This window comes from Pelodiscus sinensis, chromosome 1, assembly GCF_049634645.1.
Source record: "Pelodiscus sinensis isolate JC-2024 chromosome 1, ASM4963464v1, whole genome shotgun sequence".
Classification (NCBI taxonomy): domain Eukaryota; kingdom Metazoa; phylum Chordata; order Testudines; family Trionychidae; genus Pelodiscus; species Pelodiscus sinensis.
This window is the reverse complement of record NC_134711.1, coordinates 251,575,995-251,597,465: the sequence shown is the minus strand read 5'-3', so window position 1 is coordinate 251,597,465 and position 21,471 is coordinate 251,575,995. Positions and strand designations below refer to the sequence as shown.

Genomic DNA, 21,471 nt, shown 5'->3' with positions numbered 1-21,471 from the left:
AGCCAGCAAAGTGGGACACTGGGGAGAAAGGCAAGGAGAGAAGCGAGGAGAGGGGGTCGCAGGGGTGACATCATCCCCGAGCGCCAGGCCAAGGACTGGCGGCGGGGGATTTAAAAGCGGGCCGACTCCCAAAGAGAAGGGGGGAGAGGATCTTGGAGTGGGTGGTTGGCCGCACTCTTCTCCCCCCGCCCCCTCGGCAGGTACAGCGGCTGCGGACAGAGGACCGAGAAACGCCGAGGAGCCAGCGGTCCAATGTAACAGCCTCGGGCCATGACGAATGGCAGTTCTCAAGCGAGGAACCTGAGGCTGAATTTGAACTTTAAATGACCAAAAAGATTTGGACCTTGCAGAGGAAAAAAAGCAGGACTAAAAGGCAGCGCAGGAACTATTAGGAACCGGATAGGGGTCTTGGTAGAACCGGCCCAGCCACAGCATATAAAGACAGAGCTTCCAAAAGCTCTTTATCCTTTTCAATCACTGAGTCAACGATTGTTGGCAGCCCTGATGGTCAAACTGGGCAGGAGGGCAGAGAGAGAGCCAAAAAGAGGGTAGCTGCCCCAGGGAGAAATCTAAAAGGGCAGAAATGAAAAGTGATGCAAGCCTGAAAAAAAATGAGTTCACTTGTAGAGGGTTGGTCCAAATTAATGTGTATAGCCACTTGGTTGCTAATTCTTCTGGATGAACCCCAGGCCACTCAAAGTTCCTTGCTTTCATTCCAGATCCTTCACTAGATTTGGGCCCTATTGCTAAAGCTTCTGCCTCTCTAGATCTAATCCTCAACAGCTATGATCCACATCTGTGATGTCAGTGCCAGCTATTTTGCCAACCATTACATGAGCTGGTGCTTGGTGCTTGATTCAGACCATAGGGATACAAGGCTATTCACATAATTCTTCTCCAAATAATGATCTGAAGCATATGTTTTCCAGACTAAAATTTATTTTTAATATCTTCCTTTTCCATGTCTGAATTAGTCACTCAGTCTGGCCCACAATTCATGATCTGAAGACCTGGTTGTCATCAATTCTGGCAATTCTTTTCTCTGAAGAATAGGGTTGCAATAGTAACTCTGGATGGTACTGGTCACACGCTAGGGGTGTGTCTACACAGCACCCCAAACTCGAAAAAAGATATGCAATTTGCACTAAGCAAATTATCTTATTTCAAATCTATTTCGAAATAGCTTATTTTGAAATTTGGCTTGTCTACACCGTGCCAAATTTTGAAATAACGCACTATTTCGAGCCATCCATTATCCCTCGTGCAACAAGGTTTATCAGGATGGTGAAATAGAACATCCATTATTTCAAAAAGTATTTCAAAATAATGGGTGGCTTTTGTAGATGCATGGTAGCTGGAATACCTCCAGTATGCTGAAATAGCCGTGTAGTGTAGATGTACCTTAGCTGAATATGTGACAGCTTCTGTCCTCTGTATGTTCTAATTCTATTGACCTTCTGCTTGAATTTATCTAATGTAACATCTAATAAACCTACTACTAATTTTGTTTTCAATCGTAGATCTTCTTCCAGTGGTCAAGTGAAGTGATTATCAGTTAGATATTTTATTTGGAAGTCGGATTCTAGGGCTAGAATTTTGCCTGTGCAATTTTAACCTGCGTGAAGCCACATAATTAAATCAAAGAAACTTCAAGAGGGAAACCAATATAAAATAAACATAAACAAAGATAAGGGAAGTCCAGGGTCCTTGAGGAACCAATGAGAAATATTCCCTATCTGGCTCTGTCCTGGCTAGTATGGTTTACTCTTCTTAAGGCTAACCCTAGCATCAAAAGAGGGTAGTAAACCATTACTGGCCCCCTGGCACTTAGAACAGTTAAGAAAAGAGCACTGACAGGGAAGCAGGGAGAGAAACAGAAGCTGCAGCAAACAAGCAACCTGCTTCTCCCACCACAGACATGGGGGTAACTTGATCAGCAACAGCCAAAGGCTCCTGAAGGAAAAGGCTTACAGGTATTGAACAAAGCCAGGAAACAGAGGGGTTGCAACCCAGAAATCCAGGCCCCGAATAGTTAAACTGCAGAATTCCACCTGTGAGAGAGGTGAAGCAGTAGGTCTATCATCTGATGGCTGTGCTTCAGCTGGACATAAAAGGAGTCTAGGTATAGTATGTGCAGGGTTCTAGATTTATAGCGGAGGTGGAAAAAGAATTTTGTAATTTAAGGTCAGGAAAACAAGTAAACAGGATTGCAAGGATGAAACACTTTATATATAAAAAGGACCCCAATGGATATAGGTTGTTAGGCAATAAACCACATTCAGAAACAAAATAAATGGTGATTCTATATTCACACTTACATGAAATCAAATTCTGCTCTCAAGGCAAACTCATTCTGTCTCCTCTCTTGGAGAAGTGACCAAAAAAAAACCCACCACCGCCACTAACAACAACTATGAACCTATACAAAGTTTCTAGAGAACTCCTGCATTTCAAATCCAAAAATAAGGCATTTATTAAAATATAAAAACTTTGCATGAATTTAGATCAAATATCATGGCATAAATTTCAGTAGAACACTGATTACCTTCTTATACTGCTAACTAGTTCTGCAAATGACTTTTCCCAGGCATACATCTTTATTATCTTCATACCAGTTATGACTTCATTCATTGTCCTAATCCTGATATCTGTAAAGGCTGCAGTTCTGCTCCTGTAATTAACAGAAAACATCTCTGATTCACAACAGAAGTGACTGCCTAATCTGTATTGTCACATTTGTAAACTTTGACACAAAATAAAAACTTGGGTTATGTGTTCTTATCTATGCAGTTTCCAGTGAATAGCATAGACTCCTGGTGTATACAAATGCTATGTACCAGTGTAAATGACACTGCATGATTATATGCCCTTTAAAAAATTAAAATGTATTTTGCATAGGCAAGAACAAATGAGTAAATAATGATCAGACTAAGAATATCTGCCAATAAAAATAACTCTAGAAAGAAAATACCTCCCGTAAAATATGACCTACAATATAATAGATATTTTTCAAACATATTTCAAAAAACAAGGTAAGAAAAGGGAAGGAAATACAGTGGACATTCAAGCAGTAAATAATCTGAGTTTAAAATGCCAAAATATAAGCATTTCTCCAAGACAGTATGTTGAAGCAACACGTTGCAATATATTAGGGAAGAGTCTCTTCTGAAGATGTCAATGAAGGACCACACCACACTTTAAGTCTAGGCTTGCCAAGGGAAGATAGCATTGCTTTATTGGGTGGGGGAGAGGTCAAAAACTGCTGTGAATAGGTGGGGGGTGGTCAACTTTGCAGCACTGACTTACCCTCACCCTTAGGATTGTGAGGTCTGAAGGCTATAAAGGTGCAAGCCCTGGGCATGAGAAGCCCCTTTGTTCCACACAGCAGGCAAGGCAGCATCCACTCGCCTTCCCCTAGCGGTGTGAATATCAGGTTAGGTTAGTACCAGCTGTTGGCACTATGCTTGCCATTCCTTTTTCAGAGTGCTGTGAATTTTATCACTCCTTTTAAGGGCTGTGAATTTTTCCCTCACCACTGTGTTGTCTTCAGTAGGCTGAGGTTTTTTCAGCTCTTCCCCTAGCAAGTGTCAGGGAGGACCTTTTCTGGTAAGAAGGAAAGGGGGTAGGCCGTACGTCACAACTTATTTTGTAAGTGTGGGGCAGATGTTCAAAGCAGATACGCCACAGGAAAGGCACTCACTGACCAGAAAAATGGCTGAATAAAGGACTAAAAAGGAGGTGCTTGTTAATGAAACAGAACAAGGGTGGGAAGGGGTGGTGTCTTCTGTGGTTGGTATGGGGGGGAGCCAACACCTCTTTCTTATAGCCCACCTTAACCTTCCTAAGGGAGGGTGAATAGTATGGTTTGGCTCTGGGGCCTGGATGAAAAATGAGGGGCTGGTGGAAGTCCCAGGTACAAACATGGAGTTGAAGAAACATGGAGTTGCCTGCACTGTACACTTTTATCTGACAGGTAGTCCCAGACATCTAATAATAAAGTTGTGGCCAGATTAAATCCATATCAAATATCTCCTGTCCTTCTTTTGGCACAGCCAGACAAAGGGACTGGCCCAAGCTTGGAAACATTTTTGGCTAACTGTGGCTGAAGCACAACATTTTCTTTCTACACCTAAGAAATTGAGCATTAACAGTAATTATTTATAATTAGACCTGGTGAGAAAATTGTTATTCAAATTAAATTATTTTGACAAATGAAGGGGAAAATAACTGAACTCTTGGTTTTGACCAGCTTCAAATATAACGACACCCTGCATTCTGAGCTATTGGCACTGCACAAGCAAGCAGTGTAAGCTCAGTCAACAACTACCTAAACCAGCAGTTTGTTTGAAAAGTAGGACAACAAGAGGAAAAGCAGACCCCTGTGTAGGGGTAAACTGAGGCAGTCTATGGTATCTTGCTAAGAACTCTTTTAAATCCTAAATTTCAGGCCTGGGAACGCACAGAGAATGCAGCTACCATGACCCTGGTCGCTCTGGCAACCACATTCCAAGAGGGCCTCACTCTGATAAGACCCTGGCTGGTACCAAAACAAACTTCACGGAAGCTGCTCTGTCTTCTTTAACCCTAGATAATAAGCCTGGATCCCAAGGACTGTGCCAATGCAAAGCAGTATCACCCCCCGCAGTAGACGCATCATAATTTCAGCAGACAAAAGTTGCCATCAACATGTCTTTTGTTTATGTTGGCTTATTTAGCTTGTTAGGAATAACTATCTGTATTACTGATAAGATGTTTAATTGGCGGTGGGCAGAGATACTGTGTAACTTTTGTAGTTTATTGGCTTATGTGCTCATTATATCTTGCTGTCAGAACCTATGAAATTGCTTCCACTCCGCCCACCTGCTGCCTATATAAGTCAATGTAATGTTTTGATTAACTAGTGCTCTCCAGGTTAACCCCTGGTTGGTACTCCACCAGCGCTGATGTACAATAAATCCTCTACTTGTTTTCACCTGCACCAGAGTGCCCAGAATTATTCCCTACACTCTGCTTATACTCCAGGAAAGGAAGTAGGAATCTATTATACTTCCTACCTTTGGTAAGGAAGAATTAAAGAAAGAAAAATTTTAACTACCTATATTTCCACACTTCAAGTCTTAAAATCATCAGGGATATTTCCAAAAGTAATATAAAAAATTGGCATAAAAAGTAAAACAGAGTGAGAACAGGAAACAATGTAAAAGTCATGTTGATAACTGTATAAAATATGATAGCAGGATTTGTTGTTTAGGTTGCATTACACATATCGATTCTAACCCCTTATTTCCTATTGCTTATAATCAGGGATCCCAGAAATCCACTTGCCATGGACAAATGTCAAATTTGTGCTTGTACAGAGAATCTTTTGTTTCTACATTCTGTGAAGAAATAAAACCTAATAGAGTTCCCATTATCCAGCGCTCTGTCTTAAATGAACCATGACTGGCCACCCTAGCCCCAGATGATGGAGCTTGTGCTGTCAGCCCCAAGCTATCTGGCTCCGGCTTCAGCTGAAGTTGGAGCCCTGATGCCCAGGTAGAGCTCTCCAGATTATCCAAACTATTGATTATCTGATCTGGCCCCAGTCCCAATTATATTAGATAAACTAATTAATGAAATATTGTGTTAAACTAATACTTGTATATATTTTGGCTAGGGAAAGTAAAGTACAGTGTTTCCTTGTAATTGTGGGAAAAAAAGATTTAAGTTAGGTTTTTTTAAATTGGGGAATTTTGGTTGGGTTGGTTAGGGGTGGCTGGCAGCCCTGTGGGGTTGGGGACTGGCAGCCCCACAGGGCCAAGGGTTGCCAGCCTCAGAATGGCCCCCCACATGTGGTATCCTGCTTAGTCAGTTAACTGGTTGAACATATTGTTTAACTGGTTAACTGATTAAATGAGATTTGACATTCCTAATGGTAATAGCCCTCAATGAGAAGCATTTTTTTATTTGGCTGAGTTATTATCCATTGCAAGTCACATTTGCACATGAACCCCTGAGGCCAGATTCTTACTGGTATTAATCAGTCTCTCTCATGGACTGCCATGGAGCTATGATAATTTTTATCAACACAAGATCTGGCCTCAGATTTTTAAAAATGGCAAATCTAAGCTCAACACATGTATGCACTCACACCAAATTTGGTACAGTTCTTTTTGTGCAGCTAAAGGTTTCCTGTAGGCTTCCTAAACTGTGAATGAGAGATTCCCTCATATAGTCCTTTCAAGTGCTTGAGTCTACACTCAGTGAAGACAATAACATAACTCTCACTGGCTTTAATGGTGCCAGCTACATACAGTGCATGGGATAGTGCATACCATGAATGGTGCTTAGTCCAATAGCGAAATTATTTTTTTCTTTTTTTTTCATTTACGCACATACAAATTACATGTTTAAAGAACATTTAAAGAGAATGCTACCATTACATGGTTAAGCCCTAAAAAAGTCAAAAATTACAATGCTAAGATTACTCACACAATCTGAATATTGCTCCCCTGCATATATTTGCAATACAGTCTTCAATTTCATAATCACAAACTGTTTTTCAAATAATACAGTATAATACATACATATTGTATAAATGTTTATGTTTATGTGCAACTACCAGTAGTGCCATATAATACAGTGTTTCGGAGACCACAAAGGTTATTTATATGACAAGTATACTAAATTAGCCTTACTCAAGACATTACAAAATAAAATACCTAATCTTGAAAAATAGGCATTGGATGCTTTTGCTCATGCAGTACCATCAATGCCTACAAATCACTGTAGGGTAGGAGTTTACTTCAGCTTCACTTCCTGAATAAAGAGAGACTTACACATGTCAGATACAGATCTTCCTCATTAACATCTCCTTCCCCTATTGCTGATTGCAAAAACTTTGAGTAGTATATGGCCACTGACTGAATATTAGAATACATACCTTAGAGAAGAGAATTTCTTTACCTCGTTGTGTGACCTTGGGCAAGTCACTTAATCTCTCTGTGCCTCAGTTTTCCCATCTGTAAAATGGGGATAATAATGCTTACCACCTTGGAAAAGCACATTGTATGTTTAACGAAAGTTGTGGGGAAAAAACTATTTTTATTTGAGAAATAATATGCAACCATGAAACTGAAGACTGTCTCATAATGAATATGCACAAGGAACAGCATTCTAATTTGGCAATTTCCAGACTTTTGAGTCCCATGCAAAGGCAATGTCAGTTTGACTATTTTCATAAAATTCTACCTTCAACCAATCTTAAAGCAAATAGAAACATCAGTACCTAGCCATACAGTTTTATTATATAAAAACAATGTAGAAAACTAATCACACTGTAACAGGTTATGTTATAAAGAAGAGCCAGGCCAAGCTCACAGCCATGCACTGGTAACACAAATTAAAAAGCTTTAATAACATTCTCAGACAAAGCCAACACATACTTAATTAAAACAAAATATGTTTGTAAAGTAAGTTATTAATTTAACACATTACTAGAACATTATCATTTAAGAAAAGCAATCCAATTTTCTGTAATATGTGATTTTTAGGGAGGAGGAAGATAGCTGGGGGCGGGGTGGGAGGGAAAGGGAAGGCCATAAGATCTGAATCTGGTTGGAAAGCTACTACAGAGCCATGATATAAAAAAAACTCGTCCTGGAAACCTAGGGAGCCCACTCTCCCTGACTCTGAACCACAGGTACCATACTTGCAGATGAGGAGCCTAGCATAAGAATAATTTTAAACCTTCTGACAGCAACATCTTTTATCATCTTCAGAGATCAAGGCATTTTCTTTTTCCTGTTGCGAGGACTCACATTGTCCACAATAATTCAAGTCCTTAAATGCCCATACAGCAAGATATCAAGGGCCAAGTTTTTTCAAAATTGGCACCTATTAGTAGACTTACAAGTCCATGTGTAGGCAAGCAAATAACCAATCTGATTGTCAAAAGGACTGGACCCCCAAGTGGGCCCCAGTGACTTAAATGGGACCTGCTGGATGCTCATCACTTCTGCAAACCATACCTCTTAATTTAGGTGCTACATTTTGAAAATATTGGCAAACAACTGGAAATTGAACCAAGGGCCTAGTCCACAGAAACTCTGCCATGACAAGTTCCAAGCACATGCACTTTCAAAACCTGCACCAATAATGTGCACCATAAGAGTATATCTTACCTTAGTGAAGAAAACAGCCTCCCAATACCGGTTTGTAAAGGAAGGAGAATAATCAGAATTGCCATTCCTGCCAAGCACGATGGGCCTATTTCAATCCACAGAAGCACAGTTACTGCTATAGCTTGAAGAGGTCCAGCCCATAAAAAGTGTAAGAAAATGGTTGCCTGCACAATTATTTAAGATATAAAAATAGATTTTAGCATGAATTGAAAAGGCAAACAATAGAACAACAAGACACAACAAGACAAAAACAATAAAACCCTTATAAATATATATAATTTTCAAATAAATATATTTGGAAGTTTTCTGCTTTCCGGTCAAGGAAAGGTAAAGATGGGGTGCCATGTTTGCTTCTGTCAGACATTTTAAAATAAGCCTGAAGAAAGATTATGATATAAAATCAGTGGGGGTGGAGAGGGAGGGGGAGAGGGGAAGAGAGAGAAAGAGAGAGAGAGAGAGAGAGAGAGAGAGAGAGAGAGATGCACAGCCCAGTTATTAGAACTAAATAATAGTTTTAAAAATCAGCATCCTCAGTTTATTAGATTAGGACATCAATAAAATTATGTATCAGAAACCTTAGAATATCCTGTATTCCTGGACAACTCCATCAGTATAACACGTGTCCTGTCATTTTCTTGCTTCATTTATAAAATTTACAATTATCAGCATAGCGGTATCTCTGACTGTATACTTTCACTGAATACCAATATCTTTTTAACTGAAATTTCTTAAGGTGAAAGTCTGACCTAGAAAGAATATTTGTGGAAAATTTCAGCCAAAACTGTTCAGCTATTTCTGAGAATGAGGTTGGGGAAAATATGGTTTGCCTTTGTTAAAATTACACCAGTCTTTTATTTGAGAAGCTCTAGCATTCCTTTTCTTTTAAAGAAGTGTCTTTGAAATGTGGCCTTTGTATCTAATGTGCCTTTTGCCATTTCCAGGAAAATCTACCCAAATTAGCCCATATAATATGCCCTTGAAAAAATATATCACAGTTCACACACATTTAACAGAAATTTGCTGGAGTTGAAGGGCTAAGTCACTGAAAAATCTATCCTGAATATGATCCAGCCTTCCATAGGTCCTAGTGCTGAACATACTGCACATGGGCCATCATCACCAAATTTATGACAAAATGAATCATCTGTATTCAGGAAACATTTTGAATAGTGCACAGTTCATAACACCTGCGGCCATAACTGATTAAACAAAACACTGAGTGTCTGTCCATTGAGTTCCATCCTTCCCATGCACTGAACCAGAGGGGGCTGTGTGGGGGAAAAGCAGTGAAATTAGAGTTTGTAATGCATTTTCTAACTTTTGTACACTTGACTTTGGAATTTTAATAATGTTCTTTTAATGAATTTGTGGGTTTTTTTTAAATATTTTGTTTACATTTAAAATATTCTAGTATAACACACATAACAGTACGGTTCTGCCTATTAATTCAACAGCAACATAGCCTTGGGATATCAGTTCAGCCCAGGATACCTTATTATAAAGCATAGAAGCATTTCTTGGTTATTACAATAATCCTGGTTGAATTGCAACTTAAAAACGAAAATGAAGAGTTTTAAAATGTGTTTCAGTTCACTCAACGTAACCTTTTAAAAACTAAAACCAAAAGCTTTTCAAATAATTCAGCTAATTGCAAAGTTGACTTTATCACACTTACATGGACCAGCACTATGCAGAGGTTTAAAAACACAGCAGGTACAGGCAGTCCCCGACTTACGCGGATCTGACTTACTTCGGATCCGCACTTACGAACGGGGCTTTTCTCGCCCCAGAGCTCGTGGGCGGCGGGACTGCCCAGAGCGCACCGGTCCCGCCACCGCGTCCTCCGGGGCGAGAAAAGCTGCTCTGGATCTCCCTGGTGTGCTGGGGGGGACTCCCCAGCACAGATTGGAGACCCGAGCAAAGCCGCACAGGCGGCGGGACCCCGCTGCCCGTGCGGCTTTGCCCCTTTGCCCCGGAGCAAAGCCGCACAGGCGGCGGGGTCCCCCGCCTCTGCGGCTTTGCTCCTGTCTCCCTGCTGTGCACAGCTGCTCTACCCCAGGCGTGCTGTGCACAGCAGGGAGACAGGAGCAAAGCCGCAGAGGCGGGGAGCCCCACCGCCTGTGCGGCTTTGCTCCGGGCCAAAGGGGCAAAGCCGCATGGGCAGCGGGGTCCTGCCGCCTGTGCGGCTTTGCTTGGGTCTCCCTGCTGTGCTGTGCACAGCAGGGAGACAGGAGCAAAGCCGCAGAGGCGGCGGGACCTCTGCGCCTCCGCGGCTTTGCTCGGGTCTCCCTGGTCTGCTGGGGGGGGAGGGGGCGCAGCTAGTGCGCCCCCCCCCCCAGCAGACCAGGCTTTTGTTGCGGGACACCTGGGGTAGAGCAGCTGGGGTGCTGCCGGGTTGGTCCTGTAGGGACCTACCCGGCAGCACCCCAGCTGTTCTGTCCCAGGAGTCTAGATTCAGCCGCTGTTGAAACTGATCAGCGGCTGATTCCAGGAAGCCGGGGGCAGAGCAACTCTGCATAGGGCTTCCTGTAGTCAGCCGCTGATCAGTTTCAGCAGCGGCTGAATCTGGAGCCAGTTCCAACTCACATATAAATTCAACTTAAGAACAAACCTATAGTCCCTATCTTGTACGTAACCCGGGGACTGCCTGTATATCTACACACAAAAAGAAAACTTTTTTTCAATTTCAAGAAGACATTGCTATTAATATGTTTGGTAAAACCATGTTTAACAATCAATACTAAATTATGGGCCTAAGCTGTCACTTTAACAACGATTGTGAAGTAAAACCTCATATCCTGTACTGCTCAAATATTTCAGCTTACATCCATCTCTTATCTCCTTACCAGAATTGTCTTACCTGATCAAATTTGTTCACATCATTTGATAAAAAATTTACTATTTGACCTGTGGTAGTTTTCCCCAAAGCTGTATTACTGAGACGAAGCGCCTGAAATGGGAAAAAAAAGTCAAGCATTTTAAATTAACTAATATATTACATGGCATCGGAATAGATATGTCATCTCTTCCAAAGCCTGGATGTACTATTGACAAATTATAAGGTATTTTTAAGACGAGCACACATGAGAATTTTTGGAACTGCAGTTGAAAGGCCTGAATTAAAATATTGGCTTGTGATTAAGATTTCGCTCTGAAGTAATGAACACACATAGAATAATATTTGGGGGGATCAGAATTGATATTAAAAACCTATTTTTCTCTGCATTTCCAGAAATTACTTGGAACTAATGAAGCTAATATGGCAAAATATTAAACCTGAACCAACTCCCCTCTCCACCCTCCACCCTCAAAAAAACCTCGCTTTACATGCATCCTCCATCAAGAATACTTGAGCAAAACTAGATTGGAAGTCTCTCTTCTGAAAGTCTCAATTTGATCAGCTGAGGCTTTGTCCCAATCTTTCAATGATAAGAATAGGGACACTGCAAATATCAAAATAAAGGTACTATAATTATGAAGATGCAGGAGGGGAAATGCCAAGATTTTTAATGATGCTCACTGTATAATTTAAATATACTTTTAAAAGGCAGCTCAAATAGTTTTTGGAGTTATTTATATTGCATTATCACTTAAAATATTGCCAAATAATCTCATCTCCTAAAAGCATACAACTGAAAGACATGATCCCACAAAGACGCGAGCATGTGCTTAACTTTAAGCACAGTTATCTGTGTGAATAGAAAAGACAGCCAGTTAATCAGTAAAATGTCTAAACTTCAAAGTGGTCTTAGATACATATCTAACTAGTTAGGTTAGTGTGTTATATTTCACCAACGTTCCCTTCTTTTTCTAGTTCCCATCTAACCTGCTTAAATAGTGCAGTCCCAACTTGCCCATCCTACAAAGATCCAGGCTGGTATCTTCAGAAAAAGCAATCAGACAGATGTTTCCCAGATTAATAGTACAGTTTCTAAAGACTGCCTCAGGGTTGAAGAAGGTGCACATGTGGGCACACCTACAGCAATTCCTGATGTTCACTCTATCATTTGCTACCACTCTGTGGCTAGAGGAGAAGCCTTCTTTTAGTTATTGGCAACTCTTGCAGCTTAGCTGCACTCAACATAGCATGTTTATCATAAACAACATTGCAGAGAAACATTTGTGTTTTCCAACAAAAGTAACCAGCCTACACCTAAGTCTAGGGAAGTGGCAATGTCAAACACCACGCAATAGTCTTAAAATTGTAACCAGGTTCCAGGAAAAAAAAATCCACAAAAAACTATTTTATCTCTCTCCCCATCCACTAAATTACTGGCTAGGAATGTTGGTCTGGCCTGAAAATTGTCAGATTTACTCTAAAGGCAAAAAAGAACTTCTGGAGAGATTGAAGAACATTTACCAAGCTGATTTTTTTTTTAGTTACAAATTATTTAAAAAAACACCTTAATTTGAAAATATTTCTATTTGTCAAACGTTTATCTCCTTCTAACACAAAAAGAGTTTGGTTAATATCCCTTTGCATTTTCCATATAGTAGCAACTCCTTGTAAAACACATGACTAGGCTATATTTGGAAGTAAAAGAACAGGCTATAATTATTTAAAATCATTAATGATTGCTGTGGAGAAGTAGGGTAAATCCTACAGCCAATGCTGTCATCTTCTAAAACGTTGCCTTCTTTCATATATGAGCTCATTGGTCTTCTGTCTATTTCCTTCCTCCTACTATAGGCAGTTCTACTTTGTTCTCTGACATTAATCTACGGATTATAATTTGTTTTTCAGCAAGGTTAACTAATTCTGGTCTCCCTTCTTAGATCTTTGTTCTCTCCCTGTTTCAAATTGCTGTGAATCCATAGAAACTAAAGCCAATTATTTTCAAAATAAGCACTACATTGATGGTCTTTGTGTTACAGTAAGGGACTGAGAACTAGTCATAAAATTTGGATTCTAATTCCATTTTTGCAACAGATTATGTGGGTGAAGCATCTTATTACTAATACTTTTTGGCGTACACAAAAGATCTTTTTGGAGTTTTGATATCACAAATAGATAATGGTTTGTTCTGCAGATAAAACAAGTTTTCCATTGCTTCATCGGAAGGGGAAAGGAGTTCAAAAATTTAAGTAACTACAACCATTTAAGCTTCAATACTAGGAATCTGTTATTTACTATGTTAACAAAACCAGCACACATAATGACACCCAGCCACCACTCACTGAATGGTTGTATTTACTATAGATATTGATGAATGCCACAAAAGTACTGGGAAATTAGCATTCAGCTTCTCTTTCAAAAGTGTAGATCAATGATTGATAAAAAGTGTGACTTATCCATGCACCTCAAATGAGAACAACTGATTGCAAAGTATATCAGTGCTCTGCCATGACCTCAACCTTCACCATGGGAAGTAAAATTTTATGAGATGAGCACAGATTAATTTCTATTTAAGCATGCCTAGGAATAACAGTGCAGAATGTGAACATTTTGCCTTTCAGCCCTCCAAGCGCATATCAACACTGCAACAAACAACACTCGCGACATGAATATTTCATGAATTTCAAACAAAGTGTATTATGATGATCAGTAGGGTAATTTAATTCCTGAAAGACATCTTCATGTACAAGAAAGTAGTGTGCCATATTACAACTGAGTTCCCAGAGGATAATTTCCAAAGTACAGGTTAAACCTCTTTATTCCGGAACCCTCGGACCTGATCAGTTCTGAATGAGAGAATGTTCTGGACCACAGCAAGTCAATATTGTCTAGCAGCATTACCAACATTTCCAATGCTTACTGTGCTGTTAGAGGACATTTAGGGGTCAATTAGAGCTAAATAACAGCACAGAACACTAAAAGCAAGGATTGGTGGCTGTAAACAAACTTTATGGGACTGTGGAAAACTTGGGAACACCATGAAAAGTGGACATCCAGCTAACTAAAATCATTCTGAATGACAGATGCTTCTGGATGAGAGTTCTGGATTAGAGAGGTTCAACCTATATTACAAGATGGAGAAGGAAAAATATGTGCATAAAAACAATACACCAGACTAATATGAACTCAGACATTATTCCCACATTTTTCCCTCTCACTTCACTCTAAATGAGGTAAGTGCAGAGATGAAGATGGAGAGTGGAATAAGCAACTTGTTAACTTTCAGTGGGGGTAATTACATGGTCTAAAGTTGCAATGGAGGGAGGTTTATGTTGGATATTAGGGAAATTATTTCACTAGGAGAGGTGTGAAGCACTGGAATGGGCTCCCTAGGGAAGTGGTGGAATCTCTATCCTTACAGGTTTTTAAGGCCCCACTTGGCTGGCTGGGATGACTTATTCGGGGTTGGTCCACAGAGGTTTGGATGAAATGACCTCCTGAGGTCTCTTCCATCCCTTATATTTTATGGTTCTATGATACTATCTGCCCACCCCCACTCTCATAGCAGGCTTTTAGTTGGGCTTTTAGATCAGTACAGAGTCGTAGGACTTCACTATAACCAGGAACTCAGGGCAAATCTTCTTCAGCCTAATCCTTATGACTTATTTCTAACTAACTCTTCTCAGCACAAAGGAGGCAACGGGTACTAAGGGGGAATTCAGTCTGTAAAGACTTCAGCTCTCCCCTTCTTACAGTAATAAGTTCACCAGATACAATTCAAATTTAGCTCTGGGACCTGGCCCTTTGAGCTTTCATCTGCACTGGACATCATACACATGTTGCAACAGTCTAATACTTCTGTATTCCTCTTACTGTTAAATTCCTGTTCTTACTCCTTTTAACCTGAACTGAGTGAAAACCCTCTGGACCTGTCAAGAAATAAAATCTTACTTGATCCCAGTCAGAGACACGGCATCCTGGGAAAACAGCTGAACTACAGGGAGAGAGGCTGGGACAATAATACTGTAAGGGACCCCTGGACCCTTAGACTACATCTACACTGCAGGCTTCTTGCGCAAGAACCATTTTGCAGAAAAGATCTTCCTCAAAAAGTTATTGCACAAGAGAGCGTCCACACTACAAAAGCGCACCGGAAAAGTGATGTGCTTTTGTGCAAGAGAGCAACTGTGCTTTTTCCGATACGCTATTTTTGTGCAAGAAACCCCTGTTTGCCATCCTTACACACCTTTTTGTGCAAGAGCTCTTGCACAAAAAGACTTATTCCTCATAGAAAGAGGAATAACTCTTGTGCAAAAAGCCCTCTTTTCTTACGATGTACTGTAAATTTTCTTGTGCAAAAACGTGGATGCTCCACGAGTTTTTGCACAAAAACTCTGCAGTGTAGACGTAGCCTTAGAGAGGCCTTACATTGAGAGGAGAAGGCTGTGAGCTACTCCACTCCCCTAAAGGCCTCTCTGGATGGCCAAAGAGGCAGACACAACTCTGCCCCTGCTCCCCAAACATAATCCCACATTCATTTTGAGGCACAAGAAGGGCTTAGCTCCGCCATGTTCTGGACATGAATTCTCCTCTTCCCTTCCCAGGAGTTGGTTGTTTCCCTATTTGTTTGACCAAACTTCCTTCCTGCTGAGCCAGTAAGGCAGGGGGTAGGGGCACTCTCCCAATGCATATCTAAAGTGGAAGAGAAAGAGCACACACTCAGCAGTTCCATTTCCCCATATCTTCTGGGCCGCAGGAAATAGCCTACAAAATTACATAGTATAATATGTGAGTGCAGTATTAAAAAAAATCAACACACACACACACACACACACACACACACACATATAATGCTAAGTCTGATTTTCATGCAGATAGATTTATACCCTGGTCCTTCAAAAGCCATGTCTTCAAAACTATTGCAAGAGTGAAAAATAATTCACATTCTTAATATGAAATTAATTACTCTAATAACTAATTAATATACATACACATTTGAAAAATGAAAGGTTGCTTACCTTCCGATAAATCATGTGACACATTGCTACTCTCAACTTCATGCCAGACCGTTGTACATGAAAAAAGTATAAGTGGTGTGTTATGGCTAAAATCAATGTACATGCGGACAAAGCAGCTGTATAGATGTATGCAAAATTCAATGCAGCAACATCCAAGGGATCAAAATTTTCAAAATAATTAATAATTTTTCCCAAAAAGACAGGCTGAATTATTTTGATTGTTTCCTAAAAGAAAGAAGGGAGAGAGGAAGAAACAAAAATAATTTATTCTCTAGTTTTCTATCCAAGTTTGTTCCAAGGCAAGTAAGAATTTTCTGGCACACCCATCTTCTTTATTAGCTTGCTTTAAATACTCAGTTTCTATTGCCACATAACCCAGAAAAAATGGACTTCTGTATTAAAACATGTATTTTAATAGTATTAAAATATAAAATTAAAAACTTTTCAAAAGTTCTCTAAGCCACCAATAAAATCTTTCATTTTATCATAACAAGTTAAATACAAAACCAAAAACTGGTCTGGTGGCACTTTATTGACTAATAAAACATGTATTAGTCTATAAAGTGCTACCAGACCAGTTTTCATTTTTTAAGTCTATCCTGTACAGACTAATTCAGCTACACCGTTGAGCTTCGGAAGTTAAATACAAATATCCTTTAATTTCTGACGATCACATGGTAATTTTCTGTCATAGTTACACTTAGCAGAAAGGTTGTTCTATGATTCATCCTGTTGACCTATGGATACTGCACTGTACACACCTGTCGAAGATATGAATTCAGAAACAACTTCTTGACAGATGGGGCTGGCAATGCCACAGAAATAACATGTTTTCAGTTATAACTAGGGATGTAAAATGCCATTTAATCAGTCAACTGACTAAATGTTAAGTTAAACCAGTTTACCAATTAAATGGGATCCCAGGCTGGGGATCACTCCAGTCCACAGCTCTGCCAGCACCTGGCCCTATGCAGCAGTGGGGCTGCAGGGACTGCCGCCCACCTCCCTCCCAGCTCTGCTGAAATCCCTAGTTATAACAGTGTAATACCACTACTATGCTGTTGTGACTGAAAGGAGAATCTAATCTATGACATGTCTACACTACCGGCTGGATCAATGCACAGTGATCGATCCAGCAGTGGGCTCGATAAATCCACCATTGATCATTCTTGTGTTGATGTTGGTATTCCACCAAAATGAGAACCAAGAGGGGAGTCAATAGGAGAGCATCTCCCATCTACACACCGCAGTGAAGATACCATGGTAAGTGGATCTAAATGCGTCAACTTCAGCTGGCCCTATGGACTCCTCGCCACTTTTGCAGATTCAGACTAACACGGCTACCCCTCTGATACTTAACTTCAGCTGGGTTACTCATGCAACTGAAATTGTATAACTCAGTTTGATCCCCCCAGTAATGTAGACCAGCCCTCAGTGTGTTCAATATCTAGTAGCTAGAGTGTGGTCCAATTATATTTCTCCAAGAGCGAGAGAGACAGAGACAGAGAGACAGAGAGAGAAAGAGATTTAAGGGGCAACATTCTCACCTCTGAAAAACAAAAGTACAGAGTTTGTAGCTGTTACTATATGGCAGATAGAAAATATAAATGGCAAGAAAGTTGGGCCACAGAATGAAATCACTAGTATTCATCACAAATGCCTACTGGGACAAGAATTACATTGCTATTATGTAAAATGATATCCACAGACACATTATATTATATTTTCCATCTCTTACCTCAATCAATGTGAACAATCCCAAAGCTAAATAGGATTTCCAATAACAAAGTACGATTGCTTTTGTTAAATGTGGTGTTCTTGCTTCTTTTTTAGCTTTTTGCACCTCTTTATCCCAGTACCTACAAAATAAAGTAAAATGAGACTGGAGGACAAAAAATGTCTAACTTACCAATCAACAGAAACAGACATAATTTGCCAAAGAAGTAGAACAGAGAGTTAGATCTAAGTAGGATTGCCAAATTATTTGGTCAGTTACTCTACATCCTGCACAATCGCATTTCTCTCTAAGGGTACGTCTAGAATGGCTTTTTTTCCGGGATTCCAGAGATACCCCAGAAAAACTCTGCCACGTCTAGGGAACGCATTGGCTCTTCTTTTTTTGAGGAAGAGCAAACACGCTCTTTCGGGGAACCCTGAATACCTCATTCTATGAGGAATAAGGGCTCCACCAAAAGAGGGGGCTTTTCCACCATTTGGCCCCATCTAGACGGGACCTCTTCTGGAAAAGCAACTGGAAATAGTTACAGAAATTGCAGAGCGCAATTTGTGTAGCTTTTTCCAATAAAAGAGTTTAGACTAGACCTAGCGTAAGAACCTAACACTAAAAAATTGATTATTCATTTATGTATTATTTTGCTGTCTCATGAAAGCCTATGTTTGGAATTATGAGCTCATTTTGTTCCTCTTTGCTCCAAAGCACACTGATAATAACAAACCTTGCCTAGCTGCTGATTTACAGAAATGTACAACAAAGTCAGAGCTAGCAAGTCATGGTCTTTGGTTTGTTCTTACCTTGGATCAAACTGAGCCAGCTAATGTAATGCACTGACCTGCAATAATGCAGTGTGGAGATGTTCCACCTCAGAATAATCCCTCTTAGAACTCCAACAAGAACAGAGGAATGTGTCTCCCACAGTTTGTTAGCTTGTTGAAGCACGCTCTCTCATCTTCACCTGGCCATGTACTTTGGGGCAGTAGAATTTTTATTAGTATTTCCATCCTCAAACTGCCTAGGAGCCCAAGTCATGAAGCAGGATGCCATTGTACCAGGTAGTGCACAAACACAGCACAAAAGACATCTTAGTGCAGGGATGACAATCTAAGTAGACAATACAGCTGCAGAGTGGAGGAAGGAGAATAACGCACGAGCAGGGAAAACAATGTGATGGTGGCACACATTGCACCACCTGTGTTACCTGTGCTTTATCAAGAAGTACTCCTTCCTAAAGCAGGGATTGGGACTGTGATAGACCTTTGCATTGTGTCAGGGATGGGCACCTGAACACAAGCAAGGCATTATCTGTTCAAATCCAAATCAAAAGACAGTAAGAACTCAAGTGAACATTCAGTTAATAAAATACTACCAAGAATACACTAGGGCCACTGTTCAATTCTTGAAGCAGGATTTTTATATAAGGTGCCTCATGCATTTCTGGAGGCTGAGTACGTCCTGCTGTGCCCTGCTGGTCTGAGAACTAAGAATACACCAAGGTGCCAAATCTGTTACAAGATGGCACATTAACATTGAGCGTGCAGAATAGCTGCCAGAAAGATATTACATTGATTACTCAGACATTTTCTCTAATCCTCAGGAGAGAACGGGGGGAACAGAATGATGATTGAATCCAGAGCCCTGTCAGCTAAAACAGCAGATGCCACAGTGCACGTTGTTGGATTTTGTCAAGTTTCCATATGCCTAGTCCCACAGTGGTGAAAACTGCTTACTTAATTAAAGTAGTATCAGAGGTTTAAAAAAGGGAAAGAGAAAGTTAAAAATTACTTAAATAAGTGTGATGTCTTCAAGTCGCCATGTCTGATGAAATGCATCCTAAAATACTTAAACAGCTGACTGAGGCCATTAGCAATTATCTCTGAGAAGCCATGGAAGATAGGAAAGATTCCAGAGACTGAAAGGGGGCAAACATAGTGCCCATCTCTTAAAAGGGAAATAAGGATAACCCATGGAATTACAGACTAGTGAGTTTAACTTCAGGACCTAGAAATATAATGGATCCAATAATTAAGTAATCAATTTGCAAAAACCTAAAAGATAATAAGATAAGTAACAGTCAGCATGGATGTGTCAAGAACAAATTATGTCAAAACAACCTAGTAACTATTTGACAAGGTAACAAGCCTTGTGGATCAGGAAGAAGTGGTAGAATTCTAGTAAGGCTTTTGCTACTGTCTTGCATGACTTTCTCATAAACAAACTAAGGAAATACAATCTAGATAGAGCTACTATAAGATGGGCGCAAAGCTGCTCGGAAAACCACTCCCAGAGAGTATTTATTGTTTTTTTCACAGTCAAGCTGAAAAAACATATCAACTGGTATCCTGAAAGAATCACTTCTGGGTCCAGTTCTGTTCAATATCTTCATCAATAATTTTGATAATGGCAAAGAGAGTACACTTATAAACAGGGCTCGACAAATAATGTAATCTACTCGCCATGAACCCGGAAGAGCCAGCGCAGAGTGATCTGTGCATGCGCAGAACGATCTGAGCATGCGCAGAATGCAGAATGGCGTGAAACCACGCAGCTGGCGAGCGGGGCTTGCCGCCGCTTGGCGACCCCCGCTTATAAAGTTTGTTAACGATACCAAGTTGGGAGGGACTGCAAGCAGTGTTCTCTTTAAGCTGCACAGCAGCACAGCTTCATAGGTGATTAATCAGCCCTGCCAGTCAGAGTCTCAGGGAAGAGCAACCAAAGGGTATGTCTACACTGCGGACTAAAGTCGAGTTAAGATACACAACTTCAGCTACATTAATTGCGTAGCTGAAGTCAAAGTACCTTCACTCAACTTTTGGTGCTGTCTACACAGCATGAAGTCAAAGGAAGAACACTCTTCCTTCAACTTCCCTTACTTCTCGTGAAATGAGGATTACAGGAGTCGGAGTAAGAAGACCATGATTTTGAAATTATTTTGAAATAACAGGCTTGATGTTGCACATAACAGAGTGCATTTCAAAATAAGCATGCAGTATAGACATAGCCAAAATGATTAAAGATTTAGAAAGCACGGCCGATGAGGGAAGACTGAAAAATCGCATTTGTGTAGTCTGGAGAAGAGAAGACTGAGAGGGGACTTTATAATTGCTTTCTAGTACATAAAAGTCTGCTACAAGAAAGAGGGAGAAAAATTGTTTCTCTTCTGAGGATAGAACAAGGAACAGTGGGATTAAATTGCAGCAAGGGAGGTTTAGGTTGGACATTAGGAAAAACTTCAATCAGAGTAGTTAAGCACTGGAACAAATTGCCTAGGGAAGCTGTGTAATCTCCATCATTAGAGATGTCTATGAGCAGGTTAGACAGACACTTGTCAGGGATGGTTTAGATGGTGCTTGATCATGCCATGATTGCCAGGGACTAGACTAGATGATTTCTCAAGGTCCCTTCTAGTCCTACGATTCTATGATTCTCAAGTGACTCTTCATGCATGTTGCTAAGTAGAATGGAAAGTGAAAATGAACACATTGATCCGTGGATTCTGCTACATTTCCCACTATATCTATGAAAGCATTTTTCTTGATTTCCTTGAGGAAGAATGCGCAATTATTGTAAGTAACTGGAAAGAGTCATTCTTCTGGTAGAGAGGAGAGGATTTATTGGAACACTCTCCAGTGTACTTAGATTTCCAGAAAGCCTTTGACAAGGTCCCTCACCAAAGCCGCGCGGCATGGGGTCCGAACTAGCTGGCATTTAAAAATGGCG

General features: G+C 40.4%; 1 protein-coding gene across 1 annotated transcript in view; it reads right to left on the bottom strand.

Moving 5' to 3' along the window:
* Positions 1–21,471, bottom strand: part of ABCC4 (ATP binding cassette subfamily C member 4 (PEL blood group)) — a 203,069-nt gene that overhangs the window by 154,377 nt on the left and 27,221 nt on the right. Inside the window, exons 3-7 of the mRNA XM_075918815.1 lie at positions 17,755–17,875; positions 16,017–16,241; positions 11,023–11,112; positions 8,163–8,326; positions 2,546–2,671 (exon numbers count right to left, since the gene is read on the bottom strand). Of these exons, the coding sequence (XP_075774930.1) occupies positions 2,546–2,671; positions 8,163–8,326; positions 11,023–11,112; positions 16,017–16,241; positions 17,755–17,875 (726 nt within the window). The remainder of the gene's footprint in view (positions 1–2,545; positions 2,672–8,162; positions 8,327–11,022; positions 11,113–16,016; positions 16,242–17,754; positions 17,876–21,471) is intronic.